This window comes from Pseudorasbora parva, chromosome 2 (genome assembly GCF_024679245.1).
Source record: "Pseudorasbora parva isolate DD20220531a chromosome 2, ASM2467924v1, whole genome shotgun sequence".
In the NCBI taxonomy this organism is placed as follows: domain Eukaryota; kingdom Metazoa; phylum Chordata; class Actinopteri; order Cypriniformes; family Gobionidae; genus Pseudorasbora; species Pseudorasbora parva.
This window is the reverse complement of record NC_090173.1, coordinates 1,647,295-1,666,324: the sequence shown is the minus strand read 5'-3', so window position 1 is coordinate 1,666,324 and position 19,030 is coordinate 1,647,295. Positions and strand designations below refer to the sequence as shown.

The 19,030-nt window shown below is 53.3% G+C and overlaps 1 protein-coding gene across 1 annotated transcript; it reads left to right on the top strand.

Moving 5' to 3' along the window:
* The first annotated feature begins 859 nt into the window (after positions 1 to 859).
* ndufa6 (NADH:ubiquinone oxidoreductase subunit A6) lies at positions 860 to 18,549 on the top strand. The gene is made up of 3 exons (XM_067454445.1): positions 860 to 1,038; positions 1,809 to 1,924; positions 18,355 to 18,549. Exons 1-3 carry the CDS (start codon positions 900 to 902, stop codon positions 18,484 to 18,486), a joined length of 387 nt encoding a protein of 128 aa, XP_067310546.1. The 5' UTR covers positions 860 to 899; the 3' UTR covers positions 18,487 to 18,549.
* The last annotated feature ends 481 nt before the right edge of the window (positions 18,550 to 19,030 follow it).

Here is a 19,030-nt window from a genome sequence, read left to right as displayed (position 1 = left end):
TTTCATCACCTTTGTTTTTATAACAAAAAAGTTCTGGTTTTGGTTTGACTGAATCATTGGCAGCAAAACATTCGTTAATAAAGGTAGATTAAATGCATACAAATATTTGTATTTAATAATTAATTATTGGAGGTTTGTATTCTGATTTTTCATTTGACTGATTTTCTTAATTTTGAGGAGTACCTAATCTTTGTTATGCAAGTGAGATGAGTAAATGCTCACATTTAGTCTAGAACTACAATATTCATCATATTTGCACTTGCGCTCAATATTTCTTATAATGGGGAGAAGAGAGCTGTCGGTCAAATAAATGCGGAAAAGTGTTGCGTTACTTTTTTGAAAAAGTAATTTAGGTATGTGTAATGCGTTACGCCCATGACAACTGAATGTTCGGCCATTGAGGTGAAGGATTGGGATTCTTATATCTCAGAGTTTGGCATAATGACGAATACTGAATATAATAATGCCCAACGTGTTTCAAATCAAACTTTAAAGTCACTTAGGGTTTGCCAAGTTCTGGAGTTCTAGCATATTTTAATGTTTGTTTTATCTTTAATCATCATGACATACTAATTCATTCATGAGATGAGAAGTCGACATTGTGACTTACAAGTCACTTTTATGACATCAATATCGATTTTGATGACTAAGTAATTTGTGAAATATATATATTTTCCCAGTGAAACTAAAGTTGAGGTGTATTATCCACCTTAGAATGATGAGAGAAGTAAAATATCACAACTTTAAAACATTAAAATGAGCGTCTAGATGTTTGTTTGTATCGCTGGTCCAGATGTGCGCGTGCGCAGTCCCGCTCCGCGCCGGCAGGCGGCGACCGCGGCGACGGGGGTTTGAAAGGCGGCAGCCGCGCATGCGCAGAGCAGCAGCAGAGATGCAAGATGGCGTCGAGCGCAGCGACCCGCACAGCCGCCGCCACCGGTAAAGTCGTTAAACCGATCTTCAGCCGCGACCTGCACGAGGCCAAGCGGAGGGTGCGCGAGCTCTACCGGGCCTGGTACCGGGAGGTGCCCAACACAGGTACTGCGCGCGCTCACGCCGCCAAACACACACACGGGAGCTCGCCAAGGTCAGACACACACACGGGCATATACAGAGACATACACAAACACTCTCTCACACACACGGGCATATACAGAGACATACACACAAACACTCTCTCTCTCTCTCTCTCTCTCTCTCTCTCTCTCTCTCTCTCTCACACACACACACACTACTGCAGAAACACTCGGTGTGACACTGTTTTTTTACGACTGAGCTCATCTGTGTGTCTGAATGAGCTGAATATATATATGTGTGTGAGAGACAAGCAAGTGAAGAGTCAAGTGTGTGTGTGTGTGTGTGTGTGTGTGTGTGTGTGTGTGTGTGTGTGTGTGAGAGAGAGAGAGAGAGAGAGAGAGAGAAAGAGAGAGAGAGAGAGAGTCAAGTTAAGAATTAGGTGTGTGTGAGTGAGTGAGTGAGTGAGTGAGTGAGTGAGTGAGTGAGTGAAGTGAAGAATCAAATGAGTTGAGGTGTGTGTGTGTGTGAGGGAGAGAGAGTGTCAAGTGAAGAATCAGATGTTGTGTGTGTGTGTGTGTGTGAGAGAGAGAGAGAGAGAGAGAGAGAGAGAGTGTGTGAGTGAGTGAAGAATCAAATGAGTTGAGTTGTGTGTGTGTGTGTGTGTGTGTGTGTGTGAGAGAGAGAGAGAGAGAGAGAGAGTGTGAAGTGAAGAATCATATGAGTTGAGTTGTGTATGCGTCTTTAATCTGTGTGTGTGTGTGTGTGTGTGTGTGTGTGTGTGTGTGTGCCAGTTCACACGTTCCAGCTGGACATCACCGCGCGTCAGGGCCGAGAGAAGGTGCGGGAAATGTTCGACAGGAACAGTCACGTGACGGACCCTCGGGTCATCGACATGCTGGTCATCAAGGTGAGGAGTGTGTGTGTGTGTGTGTGTGTGTGTGTGTGTGTGTGTGTGAGAGCGAGCAGTGGTTAACGCTTGATACTGTCGCGATGTTTCGCCCGTGATAGCACCAGCGGTTCGGTGACAGACCTGGAAGAAAGCATTTGCGTTCCGCGGGGAAGAGTAGACATGTGTTATTGTAAACGTGTGCACGCCGCAGTGCCATTGGCTGATGACACCGTGATCAGCATGATTTACACCAGACTCACTTTAAAGAGCCTTCTACAGAACACACTCACTGAAGCGCTCCGATCTTCCTCTTACGCGGATCCCTGTTCAGCGTTAACGCTGGAATACACTACACCTATACAATCTGAACAGATTTCTAAAACACTAGGCGTCGTACACTTGCCGACTTCGTAAATGGGTCCAGAAGCTGGGCATCGTACACCACCAGACTTTAGACACGTCAGGAACACACTCTGAAGCGAGCGCCTGGCTGCTAGGAGACGCACGACAGACCGCCGCGTGAGATGAGCGCGGTATAGTTGAAGCGACTATCTGTGCGCTGAGCAAAACGTCACTGAAGAGCCAAACGCGCGAGACGTGGCCAGTGACGGTCAGATTACAGCGCGAGCTACAGGAAGTGCTGATGAGCCACAATACTGAGTCTAATCTGAGCGTGTCTGTTCGTTTATTGTTATTATTGCAACACATGCAGATAGAGGACAGCTTCGGTTCATGAATAAATAGATAATTACATCAGTTATTTATTTATAACATTGAGTTTTTCATTAAAGAAACACTAGCCGCGTTTCCATTGCTCTTCAAAATTGCGAATTGAAAATACGCCCAATGGAAACGCGGTAATTTCGCAAAACTCCCATATATCGCAAAGTTCTTACGCTCTCATGAGGCGGTTCTTCAGGCGATTCGAAAAAGGACATTTCCGCAAAACTGCAGTGGAAACGTTTTTCCGCATTTACAGGCGCGGTGCCGCATTGCTGCGACATATAGGACCCACAGCCTATTATAGTTTCCCCTCAATTGTGTCGGAATAACTCAAGATATACTGTAGTTAAAGGGACCTATGTGTTCTCTTAATAAGGACAGCGGCGTAACGTTAGCCTAATGACGGACCCGGCGCAGACACAGATAATACAGGCCTACTGTAATGAAGACATATAGCCGAGAGATGGGTTAAACCAGAGAGAGCGACAGCTTCAGCCGTACGCAAGGGCCGAGGAAACACGCACGACACTCCAGACCGCCTGTGTTAAACCAGAGAGAGCGACAGCTTCAGCCGTACGCAAGGGCCGAGGAAACACGCACGTCACTCCAGACCGCCTGTGTTAAACCAGAGAGAGCGACAGCTTCAGCCGTACGCAAGGGCCGAGGAAACACGCACGTCACTCCAGACCGCCTGTGTTAAACCAGAGAGAGCGACAGCTTCAGCCGTACGCAAGGGCCGAGGAAACACGCACGACACTCCAGACCGCCTGTGTTAAACCAGAGAGAGCGACAGCTTCAGCCGTACGCAAGGGCCGAGGAAACACGCACGACACTCCAGACCGCCTGTGTTAAACCAGAGAGAGCGACAGCTTCAGCCGTACGCAAGGGCCGAGGAAACACGCACGACACTCCAGACCGCCTGTGTTAAACCAGAGAGAGCGACAGCTTCAGCCGTACTCAAGGGCCGGGGAAACACGCACGACACTCCAGACCGCCTGTGTTAAACCAGAGAGAGCGATAGCTTCAGCCGTACTCAAGGGCCGGGGAAACACGCACGACACTCCACACCGCCTGTGTTAAACCAGAGAGAGCGACAGCTTCAGCCGTACGCAAGGGCCGAGGAAACACGCACGACACTCCAGACCGCCTGTGTTAAACCAGAGAGAGCGACAGCTTCAGCCGTACGCAAGGGCCGAGGAAACACGCACGACACTCCAGACCGCCTGTGTTAAACCAGAGAGAGCGACAGCTTCAGCCGTACGCAAGGGCCGAGGAAACACGCACGTCACTCCACACCGCCTGTGTTAAACCAGAGAGAGCGACAGCTTCAGCCGTACGCAAGGGCCGAGGAAACACGCACGACACTCCAGACCGCCTGTGTTAAACCAGAGAGAGCGACAGCTTCAGCCGTACGCAAGGGCCGAGGAAACACGCACGACACTCCAGACCGCCTGTGTTAAACCAGAGAGAGCGACAGCTTCAGCCGTACTCAAGGGCCGGGGAAACACGCACGACACTCCAGACCGCCTGTGTTAAACCAGAGAGAGCGATAGCTTCAGCCGTACTCAAGGGCCGGGGAAACACGCACGACACTCCAGACCGGCTGTGTTAAACCAGAGAGAGCGACAGCTTCAGCCGTACGCAAGGGCCGAGGAAACACGCACGACACTCCAGACCGCCTGTGTTAAACCAGAGAGAGCGACAGCTTCAGCCGTACTCAAGGGCCGAGGAAACACGCACGTCACTCCACACCGCCTGTGTTAAACCAGAGAGAGCGACAGCTTCAGCCGTACGCAAGGGCCGAGGAAACACGCACGTCACTCCACACCGCCTGTGTTAAACCAGAGAGAGCGACAGCTTCAGCCGTACGCAAGGGCCGAGGAAACACGCACGACACTCCAGACCGCCTGTGTTAAACCAGAGAGAGCGACAGCTTCAGCCGTACGCAAGGGCCGAGGAAACACGCACGACACTCCAGACCGCCTGTGTTAAACCAGAGAGAGCGACAGCTTCAGCCGTACGCAAGGGCCGAGGAAACACGCACGTCACTCCACACCGCCTGTGTTAAACCAGAGAGAGCGACAGCTTCAGCCGTACGCAAGGGCCGAGGAAACACGCACGACACTCCAGACCGCCTGTGTTAAACCAGAGAGAGCGACAGCTTCAGCCGTACGCAAGGGCCGAGGAAACACGCACGACACTCCACACCGCCTGTGTTAAACCAGAGAGAGCGACAGCTTCAGCCGTACGCAAGGGCCGAGGAAACACGCACGACACTCCACACCGCCTGTGTTAAACCAGAGAGAGCGACAGCTTCAGCCGTACGCAAGGGCCGAGGAAACACGCACGACACTCCAGACCGCCTGTGTTAAACCAGAGAGAGCGACAGCTTCAGCCGTACGCAAGGGCCGAGGAAACACGCACGACACTCCAGACCGCCTGTGTTAAACCAGAGAGAGCGACAGCTTCAGCCGTACGCAAGGGCCGAGGAAACACGCACGACACTCCAGACCGCCTGTGTTAAACCAGAGAGAGCGATAGCTTCAGCCGTACTCAAGGGCCGAGGAAACACGCACGACACTCCACACCGCCTGTGTTAAACCAGAAAGAGCGACAGCTTCAGCCGTACTCAAGGGCCGAGGAAACACGCACGACACTCCAGACCGGCTGTGTTAAACCAGAGAGAGCGACAGCTTCAGCCGTACGCAAGGGCCGAGGAAACACGCACGACACTCCAGACCGCCTGTGTTAAACCAGAGAGAGCGACAGCTTCAGCCGTACGCAAGGGCCGAGGAAACACGCACGACACTCCAGACCGCCTGTGTTAAACCAGAGAGAGCGACAGCTTCAGGCGTACGCAAGGGCCGAGGAAACACGCACGTCACTCCAGACCGCCTGTGTTAAACCAGAGAGAGCGACAGCTTCAGCCGTACTCAAGGGCCGAGGAAACACGCACGACACTCCAGACCGCCTGTGTTAAACCAGAGAGAGCGACAGCTTCAGCCGTACGCAAGGGCCGAGGAAACACGCACGACACTCCAGACCGCCTGTGTTAAACCAGAGAGAGCGACAGCTTCAGCCGTACGCAAGGGCCGAGGAAACACGCACGACACTCCACACCGCCTGTGTTAAACCAGAGAGAGCGACAGCTTCAGCCGTACGCAAGGGCCGAGGAAACACGCACGTCACTCCACACCGCCTGTGTTAAACCAGAGAGAGCGACAGCTTCAGCCGTACGCAAGGGCCGAGGAAACACGCACGTCACTCCAGACCGCCTGTGTTAAACCAGAGAGAGCGACAGCTTCAGCCGTACTCAAGGGCCGAGGAAACACGCACGTCACTCCACACCGCCTGTGTTAAACCAGAGAGAGCGACAGCTTCAGCCGTACGCAAGGGCCGAGGAAACACGCACGTCACTCCACACCGCCTGTGTTAAACCAGAGAGAGCGACAGCTTCAGCCGTACGCAAGGGCCGAGGAAACACGCACGTCACTCCACACCGCCTGTGTTAAACCAGAGAGAGCGACAGCTTCAGCCGTACGCAAGGGCCGAGGAAACACGCACGACACTCCACACCGCCTGTGTTAAACCAGAGAGAGCGACAGCTTCAGCCGTACGCAAGGGCCGAGGAAACACGCACGACACTCCACACCGCCTGTGTTAAACCAGAGAGAGCGACAGCTTCAGCCGTACGCAAGGGCCGAGGAAACACGCACGACACTCCAGACCGCCTGTGTTAAACCAGAGAGAGCGACAGCTTCAGCCGTACTCAAGGGCCGAGGAAACACGCACGTCACTCCACACCGCCTGTGTTAAACCAGAGAGAGCGACAGCTTCAGCCGTACGCAAGGGCCGAGGAAACACGCACGACACTCCAGACCGCCTGTGTTAAACCAGAGAGAGCGACAGCTTCAGCCGTACGCAAGGGCCGAGGAAACACGCACGTCACTCCAGACCGCCTGTGTTAAACCAGAGAGAGCGACAGCTTCAGCCGTACGCAAGGGCCGAGGAAACACGCACGACACTCCAGACCGCCTGTGTTAAACCAGAGAGAGCGACAGCTTCAGCCGTACGCAAGGGCCGAGGAAACACGCACGACACTCCAGACCGCCTGTGTTAAACCAGAGAGAGCGACAGCTTCAGCCGTACGCAAGGGCCGAGGAAACACGCACGTCACTCCACACCGCCTGTGTTAAACCAGAGAGAGCGACAGCTTCAGCCGTACGCAAGGGCCGAGGAAACACGCACGACACTCCACACCGCCTGTGTTAAACCAGAGAGAGCGACAGCTTCAGCCGTACGCAAGGGCCGAGGAAACACGCACGACACTCCACACCGCCTGTGTTAAACCAGAGAGAGCGACAGCTTCAGCCGTACGCAAGGGCCGAGGAAACACGCACGACACTCCACACCGCCTGTGTTAAACCAGAGAGAGCGATAGCTTCAGCCGTACGCAAGGGCCGAGGAAACACGCACGTCACTCCAGACCGCCTGTGTTAAACCAGAGAGAGCGACAGCTTCAGCCGTACGCAAGGGCCGAGGAAACACGCACGACACTCCAGACCGCCTGTGTTAAACCAGAGAGAGCGGCAGCTTCAGCCGTACGCAAGGGCCGAGGAAACACGCACGACACTCCAGACCGCCTGTGTTAAACCAGAGAGAGCGACAGCTTCAGCCGTACTCAAGGGCCGAGGAAACACGCACGACACTCCAGACCGCCTGTGTTAAACCAGAGAGAGCGACAGCTTCAGCCGTACTCAAGGGCCGAGGAAACACGCACGACACTCCAGACCGCCTGTGTTAAACCAGAGAGAGCGACAGCTTCAGCCGTACTCAAGGGCCGAGGAAACACGCACGACACTCCAGACCGCCTGTGTTAAACCAGAGAGAGCGGCAGCTTCAGCCGTACGCAAGGGCCGAGGAAACACGCACGACACTCCAGACCGCCTGTGTTAAACCAGAGAGAGCGACAGCTTCAGCCGTACTCAAGGGCCGAGGAAACACGCACGTCACTCCACACCGCCTGTGTTAAACCAGAGAGAGCGACAGCTTCAGCCGTACGCAAGGGCCGAGGAGACACGCACGACACTCCACACCGCCTGTGTTAAACCAGAGAGAGCGACAGCTTCAGCCGTACGCAAGGGCCGAGGAAACACGCACGACACTCCAGACCGCCTGTGTTAAACCAGAGAGAGCGACAGCTTCAGCCGTACTCAAGGGCCGAGGAAACACGCACGACACTCCAGACCGCCTGTGTTAAACCAGAGAGAGCGACAGCTTCAGCCGTACTCAAGGGCCGAGGAAACACGCACGACACTCCACACCGCCTGTGTTAAACCAGAGAGAGCGACAGCTTCAGCCGTACGCAAGGGCCGAGGAAACACGCACGTCACTCCACACCGCCTGTGTTAAACCAGAGAGAGCGACAGCTTCAGCCGTACGCAAGGGCCGAGGAAACACGCACGACACTCCACACCGCCTGTGTTAAACCAGAGAGAGCGACAGCTTCAGCCGTACGCAAGGGCAGAGGAAACACGCACGACACTCCAGACCGCCTGTGTTAAACCAGAGAGAGCGACAGCTTCAGCCGTACGCAAGGGCCGAGGAAACACGCACGTCACTCCACACCGCCTGTGTTAAACCAGAGAGAGCGACAGCTTCAGCCGTACTCAAGGGCCGAGGAAACACGCACGTCACTCCACACCGCCTGTGTTAAACCAGAGAGAGCGACAGCTTCAGCCGTACGCAAGGGCCGAGGAAACACGCACGACACTCCAGACCGCCTGTGTTAAACCAGAGAGAGCGACAGCTTCAGCCGTACTCAAGGGCCGAGGAAACACGCACGTCACTCCACACCGCCTGTGTTAAACCAGAGAGAGCGACAGCTTCAGCCGTACGCAAGGGCAGAGGAAACACGCACGACACTCCAGACCGCCTGTGTTAAACCAGAGAGAGCGACAGCTTCAGCCGTACGCAAGGGCCGAGGAAACACGCACGACACTCCAGACCGCCTGTGTTAAACCAGAGAGAGCGACAGCTTCAGCCGTACTCAAGGGCCGAGGAAACACGCACGTCACTCCACACCGCCTGTGTTAAACCAGAGAGAGCGACAGCTTCAGCCGTACGCAAGGGCCGAGGAAACACGCACGACACTCCAGACCGCCTGTGTTAAACCAGAGAGAGCGACAGCTTCAGCCGTACGCAAGGGCCGAGGAAACACGCACGTCACTCCAGACCGCCTGTGTTAAACCAGAGAGAGCGACAGCTTCAGCCGTACGCAAGGGCCGAGGAAACACGCACGACACTCCAGACCGCCTGTGTTAAACCAGAGAGAGCGACAGCTTCAGCCGTACGCAAGGGCCGAGGAAACACGCACGACACTCCAGACCGCCTGTGTTAAACCAGAGAGAGCGTCAGCTTCAGCCGTACTCAAGGGCCGAGGAAACACGCACGACACTCCAGACCGCCTGTGTTAAACCAGAGAGAGCGACAGCTTCAGCCGTACTCAAGGGCCGAGGAAACACGCACGACACTCCAGACCGCCTGTGTTAAACCAGAGAGAGCGACAGCTTCAGCCGTACGCAAGGGCCGAGGAAACACGCACGACACTCCAGACCGCCTGTGTTAAACCAGAGAGAGCGACAGCTTCAGCCGTACGCAAGGGCCGAGGAAACACGCACGTCACTCCACACCGCCTGTGTTAAACCAGAGAGAGCGACAGCTTCAGCCGTACGCAAGGGCCGAGGAAACACGCACGTCACTCCACACCGCCTGTGTTAAACCAGAGAGAGCGATAGCTTCAGCCGTACGCAAGGGCCGAGGAAACACGCACGACACTCCACACCGCCTGTGTTAAACCAGAGAGAGCGATAGCTTCAGCCGTACTCAAGGGCCGAGGAAACACGCACGTCACTCCAGACCGCCTGTGTTAAACCAGAGAGAGCGACAGCTTCAGCCGTACGCAAGGGCCGAGGAAACACGCACGACACTCCACACCGCCTGTGTTAAACCAGAGAGAGCGACAGCTTCAGCCGTACGCAAGGGCCGAGGAAACACGCACGACACTCCAGACCGCCTGTGTTAAACCAGAGAGAGCGACAGCTTCAGCCGTACGCAAGGGCCGAGGAAACACGCACGTCACTCCACACCGCCTGTGTTAAACCAGAGAGAGCGACAGCTTCAGCCGTACGCAAGGGCCGAGGAAACACGCACGTCACTCCACACCGCCTGTGTTAAACCAGAGAGAGCGATAGCTTCAGCCGTACGCAAGGGCCGAGGAAACACGCACGACACTCCACCACGCCTGTGTTAAACCAGAGAGAGCGACAGCTTCAGCCGTACGCAAGGGCCGAGGAAACACGCACGACACTCCAGACCGCCTGTGTTAAACCAGAGAGAGCGACAGCTTCAGCCGTACGCAAGGGCCGAGGAAACACGCACGACACTCCAGACCGCCTGTGTTAAACCAGAGAGAGCGACAGCTTCAGCCGTACTCAAGGGCCGAGGAAACACGCACGACACTCCACACCGTCTGTGTTAAACCAGAGAGAGCGACAGCTTCAGCCGTACGCAAGGGCCGAGGAAACACGCACGACACTCCAGACCGCCTGTGTTAAACCAGAGAGAGCGACAGCTTCAGCCGTACTCAAGGGCCGAGGAAACACGCACGACACTCCAGACCGCCTGTGTTAAACCAGAGAGAGCGACAGCTTCAGCCGTACGCAAGGGCCGAGGAAACACGCACGACACTCCACACCGCCTGTGTTAAACCAGAGAGAGCGACAGCTTCAGCCGTACGCAAGGGCCGAGGAAACACGCACGACACTCCAGACCGCCTGTGTTAAACCAGAGAGAGCGACAGCTTCAGCCGTACGCAAGGGCCGAGGAAACACGCACGTCACTCCAGACCGCCTGTGTTAAACCAGAGAGAGCGACAGCTTCAGCCGTACGCAAGGGCCGAGGAAACACGCACGACACTCCAGACCGCCTGTGTTAAACCAGAGAGAGCGACAGCTTCAGCCGTACGCAAGGGCCGAGGAAACACGCACGTCACTCCACACCGCCTGTGTTAAACCAGAGAGAGCGACAGCTTCAGCCGTACGCAAGGGCCGAGGAGACACGCACGACACTCCACACCGCCTGTGTTAAACCAGAGAGAGCGACAGCTTCAGCCGTACTCAAGGGCCGAGGAAACACGCACGTCACTCCACACCGCCTGTGTTAAACCAGAGAGAGCGACAGCTTCAGCCGTACTCAAGGGCCGAGGAAACACGCACGACACTCCACACCGCCTGTGTTAAACCAGAGAGAGCGACAGCTTCAGCCGTACTCAAGGGCCGAGGAAACACGCACGTCACTCCACACCGCCTGTGTTAAACCAGAGAGAGCGACAGCTTCAGCCGTACGCAAGGGCCGAGGAAACACGCACGACACTCCACACCGCCTGTGTTAAACCAGAGAGAGCGACAGCTTCAGCCGTACTCAAGGGCCGAGGAAACACGCACGACACTCCACACCGCCTGTGTTAAACCAGAGAGAGCGACAGCTTCAGCCGTACTCAAGGGCCGAGGAAACACGCACGTCACTCCACACCGTCTGTGTTAAACCAGAGAGAGCGACAGCTTCAGCCGTACGCAAGGGCCGAGGAAACACGCACGTCACTCCACACCGCCTGTGTTAAACCAGAGAGAGCGACAGCTTCAGCCGTACGCAAGGGCCGAGGAAACACGCACGTCACTCCAGACCGCCTGTGTTAAACCAGAGAGAGCGACAGCTTCAGCCGTACGCAAGGGCCGAGGAAACACGCACGACACTCCAGACCGCCTGTGTTAAACCAGAGAGAGCGACAGCTTCAGCCGTACGCAAGGGCCGAGGAAACACGCACGACACTCCAGACCGCCTGTGTTAAACCAGAGAGAGCGACAGCTTCAGCCGTACGCAAGGGCCGAGGAAACACGCACGACACTCCACACCGTCTGTGTTAAACCAGAGAGAGCGACAGCTTCAGCTGTACGCAAGGGCCGAGGAAACACGCACGACACTCCAGACCGCCTGTGTTAAACCAGAGAGAGCGACAGCTTCAGCCGTACGCAAGGGCCGAGGAAACACGCACGACACTCCACACCGTCTGTGTTAAACCAGAGAGAGCGACAGCTTCAGCTGTACGCAAGGGCCGAGGAAACACGCACGACACTCCACACCGTCTGTGTTAAACCAGAGAGAGCGACAGCTTCAGCCGTACGCAAGGGCCGAGGAAACACGCACGACACTCCACACCGCCTGTGTTAAACCAGAGAGAGCGACAGCTTCAGCCGTACTCAAGGGCCGAGGAAACACGCACGACACTCCAGACCGCCTGTGTTAAACCAGAGAGAGCGACAGCTTCAGCCGTACGCAAGGGCCGAGGAAACACGCACGTCACTCCAGACCGCCTGTGTTAAACCAGAGAGAGCGACAGCTTCAGCCGTACGCAAGGGCCGAGGAAACACGCACGTCACTCCAGACCGCCTGTGTTAAACCAGAGAGAGCGACAGCTTCAGCCGTACTCAAGGGCCGAGGAAACACGCACGACACTCCAGACCGCCTGTGTTAAACCAGAGAGAGCGACAGCTTCAGCCGTACGCAAGGGCCGAGGAAACACGCACGACACTCCAGACCGCCTGTGTTAAACCAGAGAGAGCGACAGCTTCAGCCGTACGCAAGGGCCGAGGAAACACGCACGACACTCCAGACCGCCTGTGTTAAACCAGAGAGAGCGACAGCTTCAGCCGTACGCAAGGGCCGAGGAAACACGCACGTCACTCCACACCGCCTGTGTTAAACCAGAGAGAGCGACAGCTTCAGCCGTACGCAAGGGCCGAGGAAACACGCACGTCACTCCAGACCGCCTGTGTTAAACCAGAGAGAGCGACAGCTTCAGCCGTACGCAAGGGCCGAGGAAACACGCACGTCACTCCACACCGCCTGTGTTAAACCAGAGAGAGCGACAGCTTCAGCCGTACGCAAGGGCCGAGGAAACACGCACGACACTCCACACCGCCTGTGTTAAACCAGAGAGAGCGACAGCTTCAGCCGTACTCAAGGGCCGAGGAAACACGCACGTCACTCCACACCGCCTGTGTTAAACCAGAGAGAGCGACAGCTTCAGCCGTACTCAAGGGCCGAGGAAACACGCACGTCACTCCACACCGCCTGTGTTAAACCAGAGAGAGCGATAGCTTCAGCTGTACTCAAGGGCCGAGGAAACACGCACGTCACTCCACACCGCCTGTGTTAAACCAGAGAGAGCGACAGCTTCAGCCGTACGCAAGGGCCGAGGAAACACGCACGACACTCCAGACCGCCTGTGTTAAACCAGAGAGAGCGACAGCTTCAGCCGTACGCAAGGGCCGAGGAAACACGCACGTCACTCCACACCGCCTGTGTTAAACCAGAGAGAGCGACAGCTTCAGCTGTACGCAAGGGCCGAGGAAACACGCACGACACTCCACACCGCCTGTGTTAAACCAGAGAGAGCGACAGCTTCAGCCGTACGCAAGGGCCGAGGAAACACGCACGACACTCCACACCGCCTGTGTTAAACCAGAGAGAGCGACAGCTTCAGCCGTACGCAAGGGCCGAGGAAACACGCACGACACTCCACACCGCCTGTGTTAAACCAGAGAGAGCGACAGCTTCAGCCGTACTCAAGGGCCGAGGAAACACGCACGACACTCCACACCGCCTGTGTTAAACCAGAGAGAGCGACAGCTTCAGCCGTACGCAAGGGCCGAGGAAACACGCACGACACTCCACACCGCCTGTGTTAAACCAGAGAGAGCGACAGCTTCAGCCGTACGCAAGGGCCGAGGAAACACGCACGACACTCCACACCGCCTGTGTTAAACCAGAGAGAGCGACAGCTTCAGCCGTACTCAAGGGCAGAGGAAACACGCACGACACTCCACACCGCCTGTGTTAAACCAGAGAGAGCGACAGCTTCAGCCGTACTCAAGGGCAGAGGAAACACGCACGACACTCCAGACCGCCTGTGTTAAACCAGAGAGAGCGACAGCTTCAGCCGTACTCAAGGGCCGAGGAAACACGCACGTCACTCCAGACCGCCTGTGTTAAACCAGAGAGAGCGACAGCTTCAGCCGTACTCAAGGGCAGAGGAAACACGCACGACACTCCACACCGCCTGTGTTAAACCAGAGAGAGCGACAGCTTCAGCCGTACGCAAGGGCCGAGGAAACACGCACGTCACTCCACACCACCTGTGTTAAACCAGAGAGAGCGACAGCTTCAGCCGTACGCAAGGGCCGAGGAAACACGCACGTCACTCCAGACCGCCTGTGTTAAACCAGAGAGAGCGACAGCTTCAGCCGTACGCAAGGGCCGAGGAAACACGCGCGACACTCCAGACCGCCTGTGTTAAACCAGAGAGAGCGACAGCTTCAGCCGTACGCAAGGGCCGAGGAAACACGCACGTCACTCCACACCGCCTGTGTTAAACCAGAGAGAGCGACAGCTTCAGCCGTACGCAAGGGCCGAGGAAACACGCACGACACTCCAGACCGCCTGTGTTAAACCAGAGAAAGAGACAGCTTCAGCCGTACGCAAGGGCCGAGGAAACACGCACGACACTCCACACCGCCTGTGTTAAACCAGAGAGAGCGACAGCTTCAGCCGTACGCAAGGGCCGAGGAAACACGCACGACACTCCAGACCGCCTGTGTTAAACCAGAGAGAGCGACAGCTTCAGCCGTACGCAAGGGCCGAGGAAACACGCACGACACTCCAGACCGCCTGTGTTAAACCAGAGAGAGCGACAGCTTCAGCCGTACTCAAGGGCCGAGGAAACACGCACGACACTCCAGACCGCCTTTGTTAAACCAGAGAGAGCGGCAGCTTCAGCCGTACTCAAGGGCCGAGGAAACACGCACGACACTCCAGACCGCCTGTGTTAAACCAGAGAGAGCGACAGCTTCAGCCGTACGCAAGGGCCGAGGAAACACGCACGACACTCCAGACCGCCTGTGTTAAACCAGAGAGAGCGACAGCTTCAGCCGTACGCAAGGGCCGAGGAAACACGCACGTCACTCCAGACCGCCTGTGTTAAACCAGAGAGAACGACAGCTTCAGCCGTACGCAAGGGCCGAGGAAACACGCACGACACTCCAGACCGCCTGTGTTAAACCAGAGAGAGCGACAGCTTCAGCCGTACGCAAGGGCCGAGGAAACACGCACGACACTCCAGACCGCCTGTGTTAAACCAGAGAGAGCGACAGCTTCAGCCGTACGCAAGGGCCGAGGAAACACGCACGACACTCCAGACCGCCTGTGTTAAACCAGAGAGAGCGACAGCTTCAGCCGTACTCAAGGGCCGAGGAAACACGCACGACACTCCACACCGCCTGTGTTAAACCAGAGAGAGCGACAGCTTCAGCCGTACTCAAGGGCCGAGGAAACACGCACGACACTCCAGACCGCCTGTGTTAAACCAGAGAGAGCGACAGCTTCAGCCGTACGCAAGGGCCGAGGAAACACGCACGACACTCCAGACCGCCTTGGTTTGCTTCTTATTTAAAGGGGGGGTGAAACACTCAGTTTCAGTCAGTGTCATGTCAATCTTGAGTACCTATAGAGTAGCATTGCATCCTGCATATCTCCGAAAAGTCTTTATTTTTTTAATAATTATATAAGAAAGATGCGCTGTTCCGAGTCTTTCCGAAAAAAGCCGAGCGGGTGGGGGCGTGTCGTGTGAGCGAAGCTAAATAATGACGTGTGCAGCAGCGCGCTGTGTGTTGAGTCGAGCGTCATCCCTAACAGCGGAAAAAAACTTTATTCAGAATAAAAATATGGCTTTTAATCAGATCCAGCCATACATCTATGATCCGGAATCAGACCCAGAGGCTGCAGTTGAACAGGAGCAGCAGCAAAAACGACTAGAGCAGGACGTCTGTATGTGGTACAAGTTATACACTAACTATATAATATGCTGAGCGGCTTGTGTTATTTACATATTTATACTTGAATTATATCGTCGTATTTTTGTCTTTGAAGGTGTACATGTGGGAAGTGCAGTTGTGCACGTGTGTGTGTGTGTGTGTGTTTACGCGTGGTTTGTGTAGACAGTAAGCGGACTAAAAAAAACACAGACATTTGAAGCAGTCTCACTCACCGCCCGCGGTTCTAACGTTGGGACTGCTCCATCCTTCAGCATTAGGCGATTGGGAAAATCTGGCGTCGAGCTGGGCCTTGTTTATGAAACAGTCGGCACCGAAATGCAGCGAACAGATATAAACATTCGCGCAACTCAGTTGCTGATCCGGAAAAGCAAATTCCATCCACTGTTGCCTTAACGCGGGGTTTTTATGGCAACCTGTACAGGGCTGTCTTGGTCTGGCAACCAAAAACGCACTTTTTTGGTGACATTGTTATGTGCACATCACCTGTGCAGCGCAGCCTACGAGCCAGCGCTTTGATGGGCGTAGCCTGTTGCTTTCGCTCTCTCCCTCTCTCTCTCTCTCTCTCTCTCCCTCTCTCTCTCTCACGCTCTCTCTCACGCTCTCTCTCTCTCTCTCTCTCTCTCTCCCTCTCTCTCTCTCTCTCTCTCTCTCTCACACGCTTCCGGTAGAATTGTCCGTAAGGCCCATACAAGGAAATTCCGCCCCCATTAACGTCAAAGGGGACGCATGATCGCAAAAAACTTGCCGAAACTTATGACTAACCGGAAGTAGTATTTTTGACAAAGAAATACTCCCATCAAACGTCCACCTTAACTTTTGAAACTTTGTCTATGTTTAGTATGGGATTCCAAGTCTTTAACAGTGTAAAAAGATCAGTATGCATGAAACAGCATTTCACCCCCCCTTTAATAAACAGGCAATTCATTCATGAAATATCGATTAAAATAAAAATACTATTTATACAAAACTAAAAAAAAATAAGAAAGACTTTCTAGAAAATAAAACTCGGAAGTGATCAGAATCATGTGACTCCCCAGGTCTCAAACATATTACGATTCTTACTCGTGCTGCTCACTTTTCATAATCAACATATAAATTAAAATATTACAGGCTAATGTTAAGGCCTAAACGCAGCCTGTTTAGTTTCGTAGTTAGGCTGTTTTCTTTAACCCACGGCCGATAAAAGCGCCGACGTTCTCATTTTTTCCTTCTTCCTTTAGGACAGCGGAAACATCTCGCAATACTCTGCCATTAGCTCTACAGATGAGTTCAAGACATCACTATAAACTATTAACTGTCTGCTCTTATTTGTGGACTCAGGGAACGGATTATTTTGCATGCACTCACTCCAAACGCGGTCTCCATTTAAAAAAATATATATATATATATATTAAATGCCATTTTTTTCGTTTCTAAAGCATTTCTAAATTCAGTTCATATGTCCAACAAACGAAATATCTAGCCAAAATAACGAAAGTGGTAAAAACAAAATAAAGACATTTGCGTTAACATGCAAATTCAAACATTTCGCTCTTCTCTATATGCGTCAACCTGCCGCGCGTAAAGTCGATCATTCTTCACAGATGACGGTTTGGAGAGAAGACGAGATGGAGTTCTTTATTAAACTCATAAAAGACAATATAGGATTACAGTAATACTGGAGTCTAAACACAGAAATGCTACATTATCATGAAGACCTCGAAGCAGATCTGACACACACACACACACACACACACACACACACACACACACACACCTCATATCCGTGCCGCTTCAGTAACCTAAGGGGCTTTCCTTGCCGTTAATGCTTGATAACACACACGTCTCCTTCCAGTAATAATAACGGCCAGTGCGGCGGATGGGATACACAAACCTACCGAGTGCGATCGTTCTGGACTGACCTATCGCGAGAGGAAAGTAATCCGCTTCAGTCTCATATCTGTAGCTATGGAAACGCCTGTCATTTCGCAACAGCTTTTATCGACATTTAAGCAATATCGCAGATCTGTACTGGAAACGCAGCTACTGTTGCTCGAAGCAGCACATGCTCTGGTGTGGCTTAGTCTGGAGCTACTTTAGTGGACAGGATTGAAGTTTCTTATACAGTAGTTCCGCTGGTTTGATTCCTACACGAGTCTCACACAGACGAGATGCAGGTTTAAACACGCACGTTATCCCGGGAAAGCGTTGATGTAAAACCCGTAGGCTAATGGTAAAGAGTGGCATAATGGACAAATAAGACGAATGTTGACCTCAGAATTTGGTTTGTGAAATATTATTAGTATTATTATTTGTCTTTGCTGTATCATAGGCAATATATTATTTACCAGAGGTTCTCCTAAAGCGAGCGGTTTGGACATCATTTCTAAAGGCTAGATCTTAAAAGTGATGAAGGATGGAAACGCTCTGTAAATTAGAGGAATATTAAGGAGGACCTTAGGGTTATGGAGACATGTTTCCATCTAATTAGCATATTATGACGTCACAACGCGGGGGGCCATCTTGGATTATAGCATTTTGATGAAATGCCGCATGGTTAAATGAGAGGGAAAGGCTAGGGTGTGTGTGTGTGTGTGTTTGATTTGTATTTGATGATGATTGTGTGTGCGTGTGTGTGTGTTTTATTTGTATTTGATGATGATGGTGTGTGTGTTTTATTTGTATTTGATGATGATGATGTGTGTGTGTGTGTGTTTGATTTGTATTTGATGATGATGGTGAGTGTGTGTGTGTTTTATTTGTATTTGATGATGTGTGTGTGTGTGTGCCCCTCAGGGTAAGATGGAGCTGGAGGAGACCATTAACGTGTGGAAGCAGAAAACACACATCATGCGCTTCTTCCACGAGACCGAGGTGCCCCGGCCCACCGACTTCCTCTCCAAATTCTACCACGGACACGACCCTTGACCTCTGACCTTTAATGTGTGCTTCCTGCTTCTGTACTGTAAATACACTCGTGCTGAACCTCTATATTGTGTGTGTGTGTGTTATATCTGGCCATATAATGCTTAGACCAGGGCCTATTGCACCAAACTGGGATGAGGGATTACTCAGGGATATCTCGGTGATCCTGGCTCATGTTATCCGCTATTATACAGGTGTGTGTGTGTGTGTGTGTGTGTGTGTGTTATATCTGGCCATATTATGCTTAGACCAGGGCCTATTGCACCAAACTGGGATGAGGGATTACTCAGTGATATCTCGGTGATCCTGGCTCATGTTATCCGCTAGTGTGTGTGTGTGTGGTGTGTGTGTGTGTGTGTGTGTGTGCGCGTGTGTTATATCTGGCCATATTATGCTTAGACCAGGGCCTATTGCACCAAACTGGGATGAGGGATTACTCAGGGATATCTCGGTGATCCTGGCTCATGTTATCCGCTAGTGTGTGTGTGTGTGTGTGTGTGTGTGTGTGTGTGTGCGCGTGTGTTATATCTGGCCATATTATGCTTAG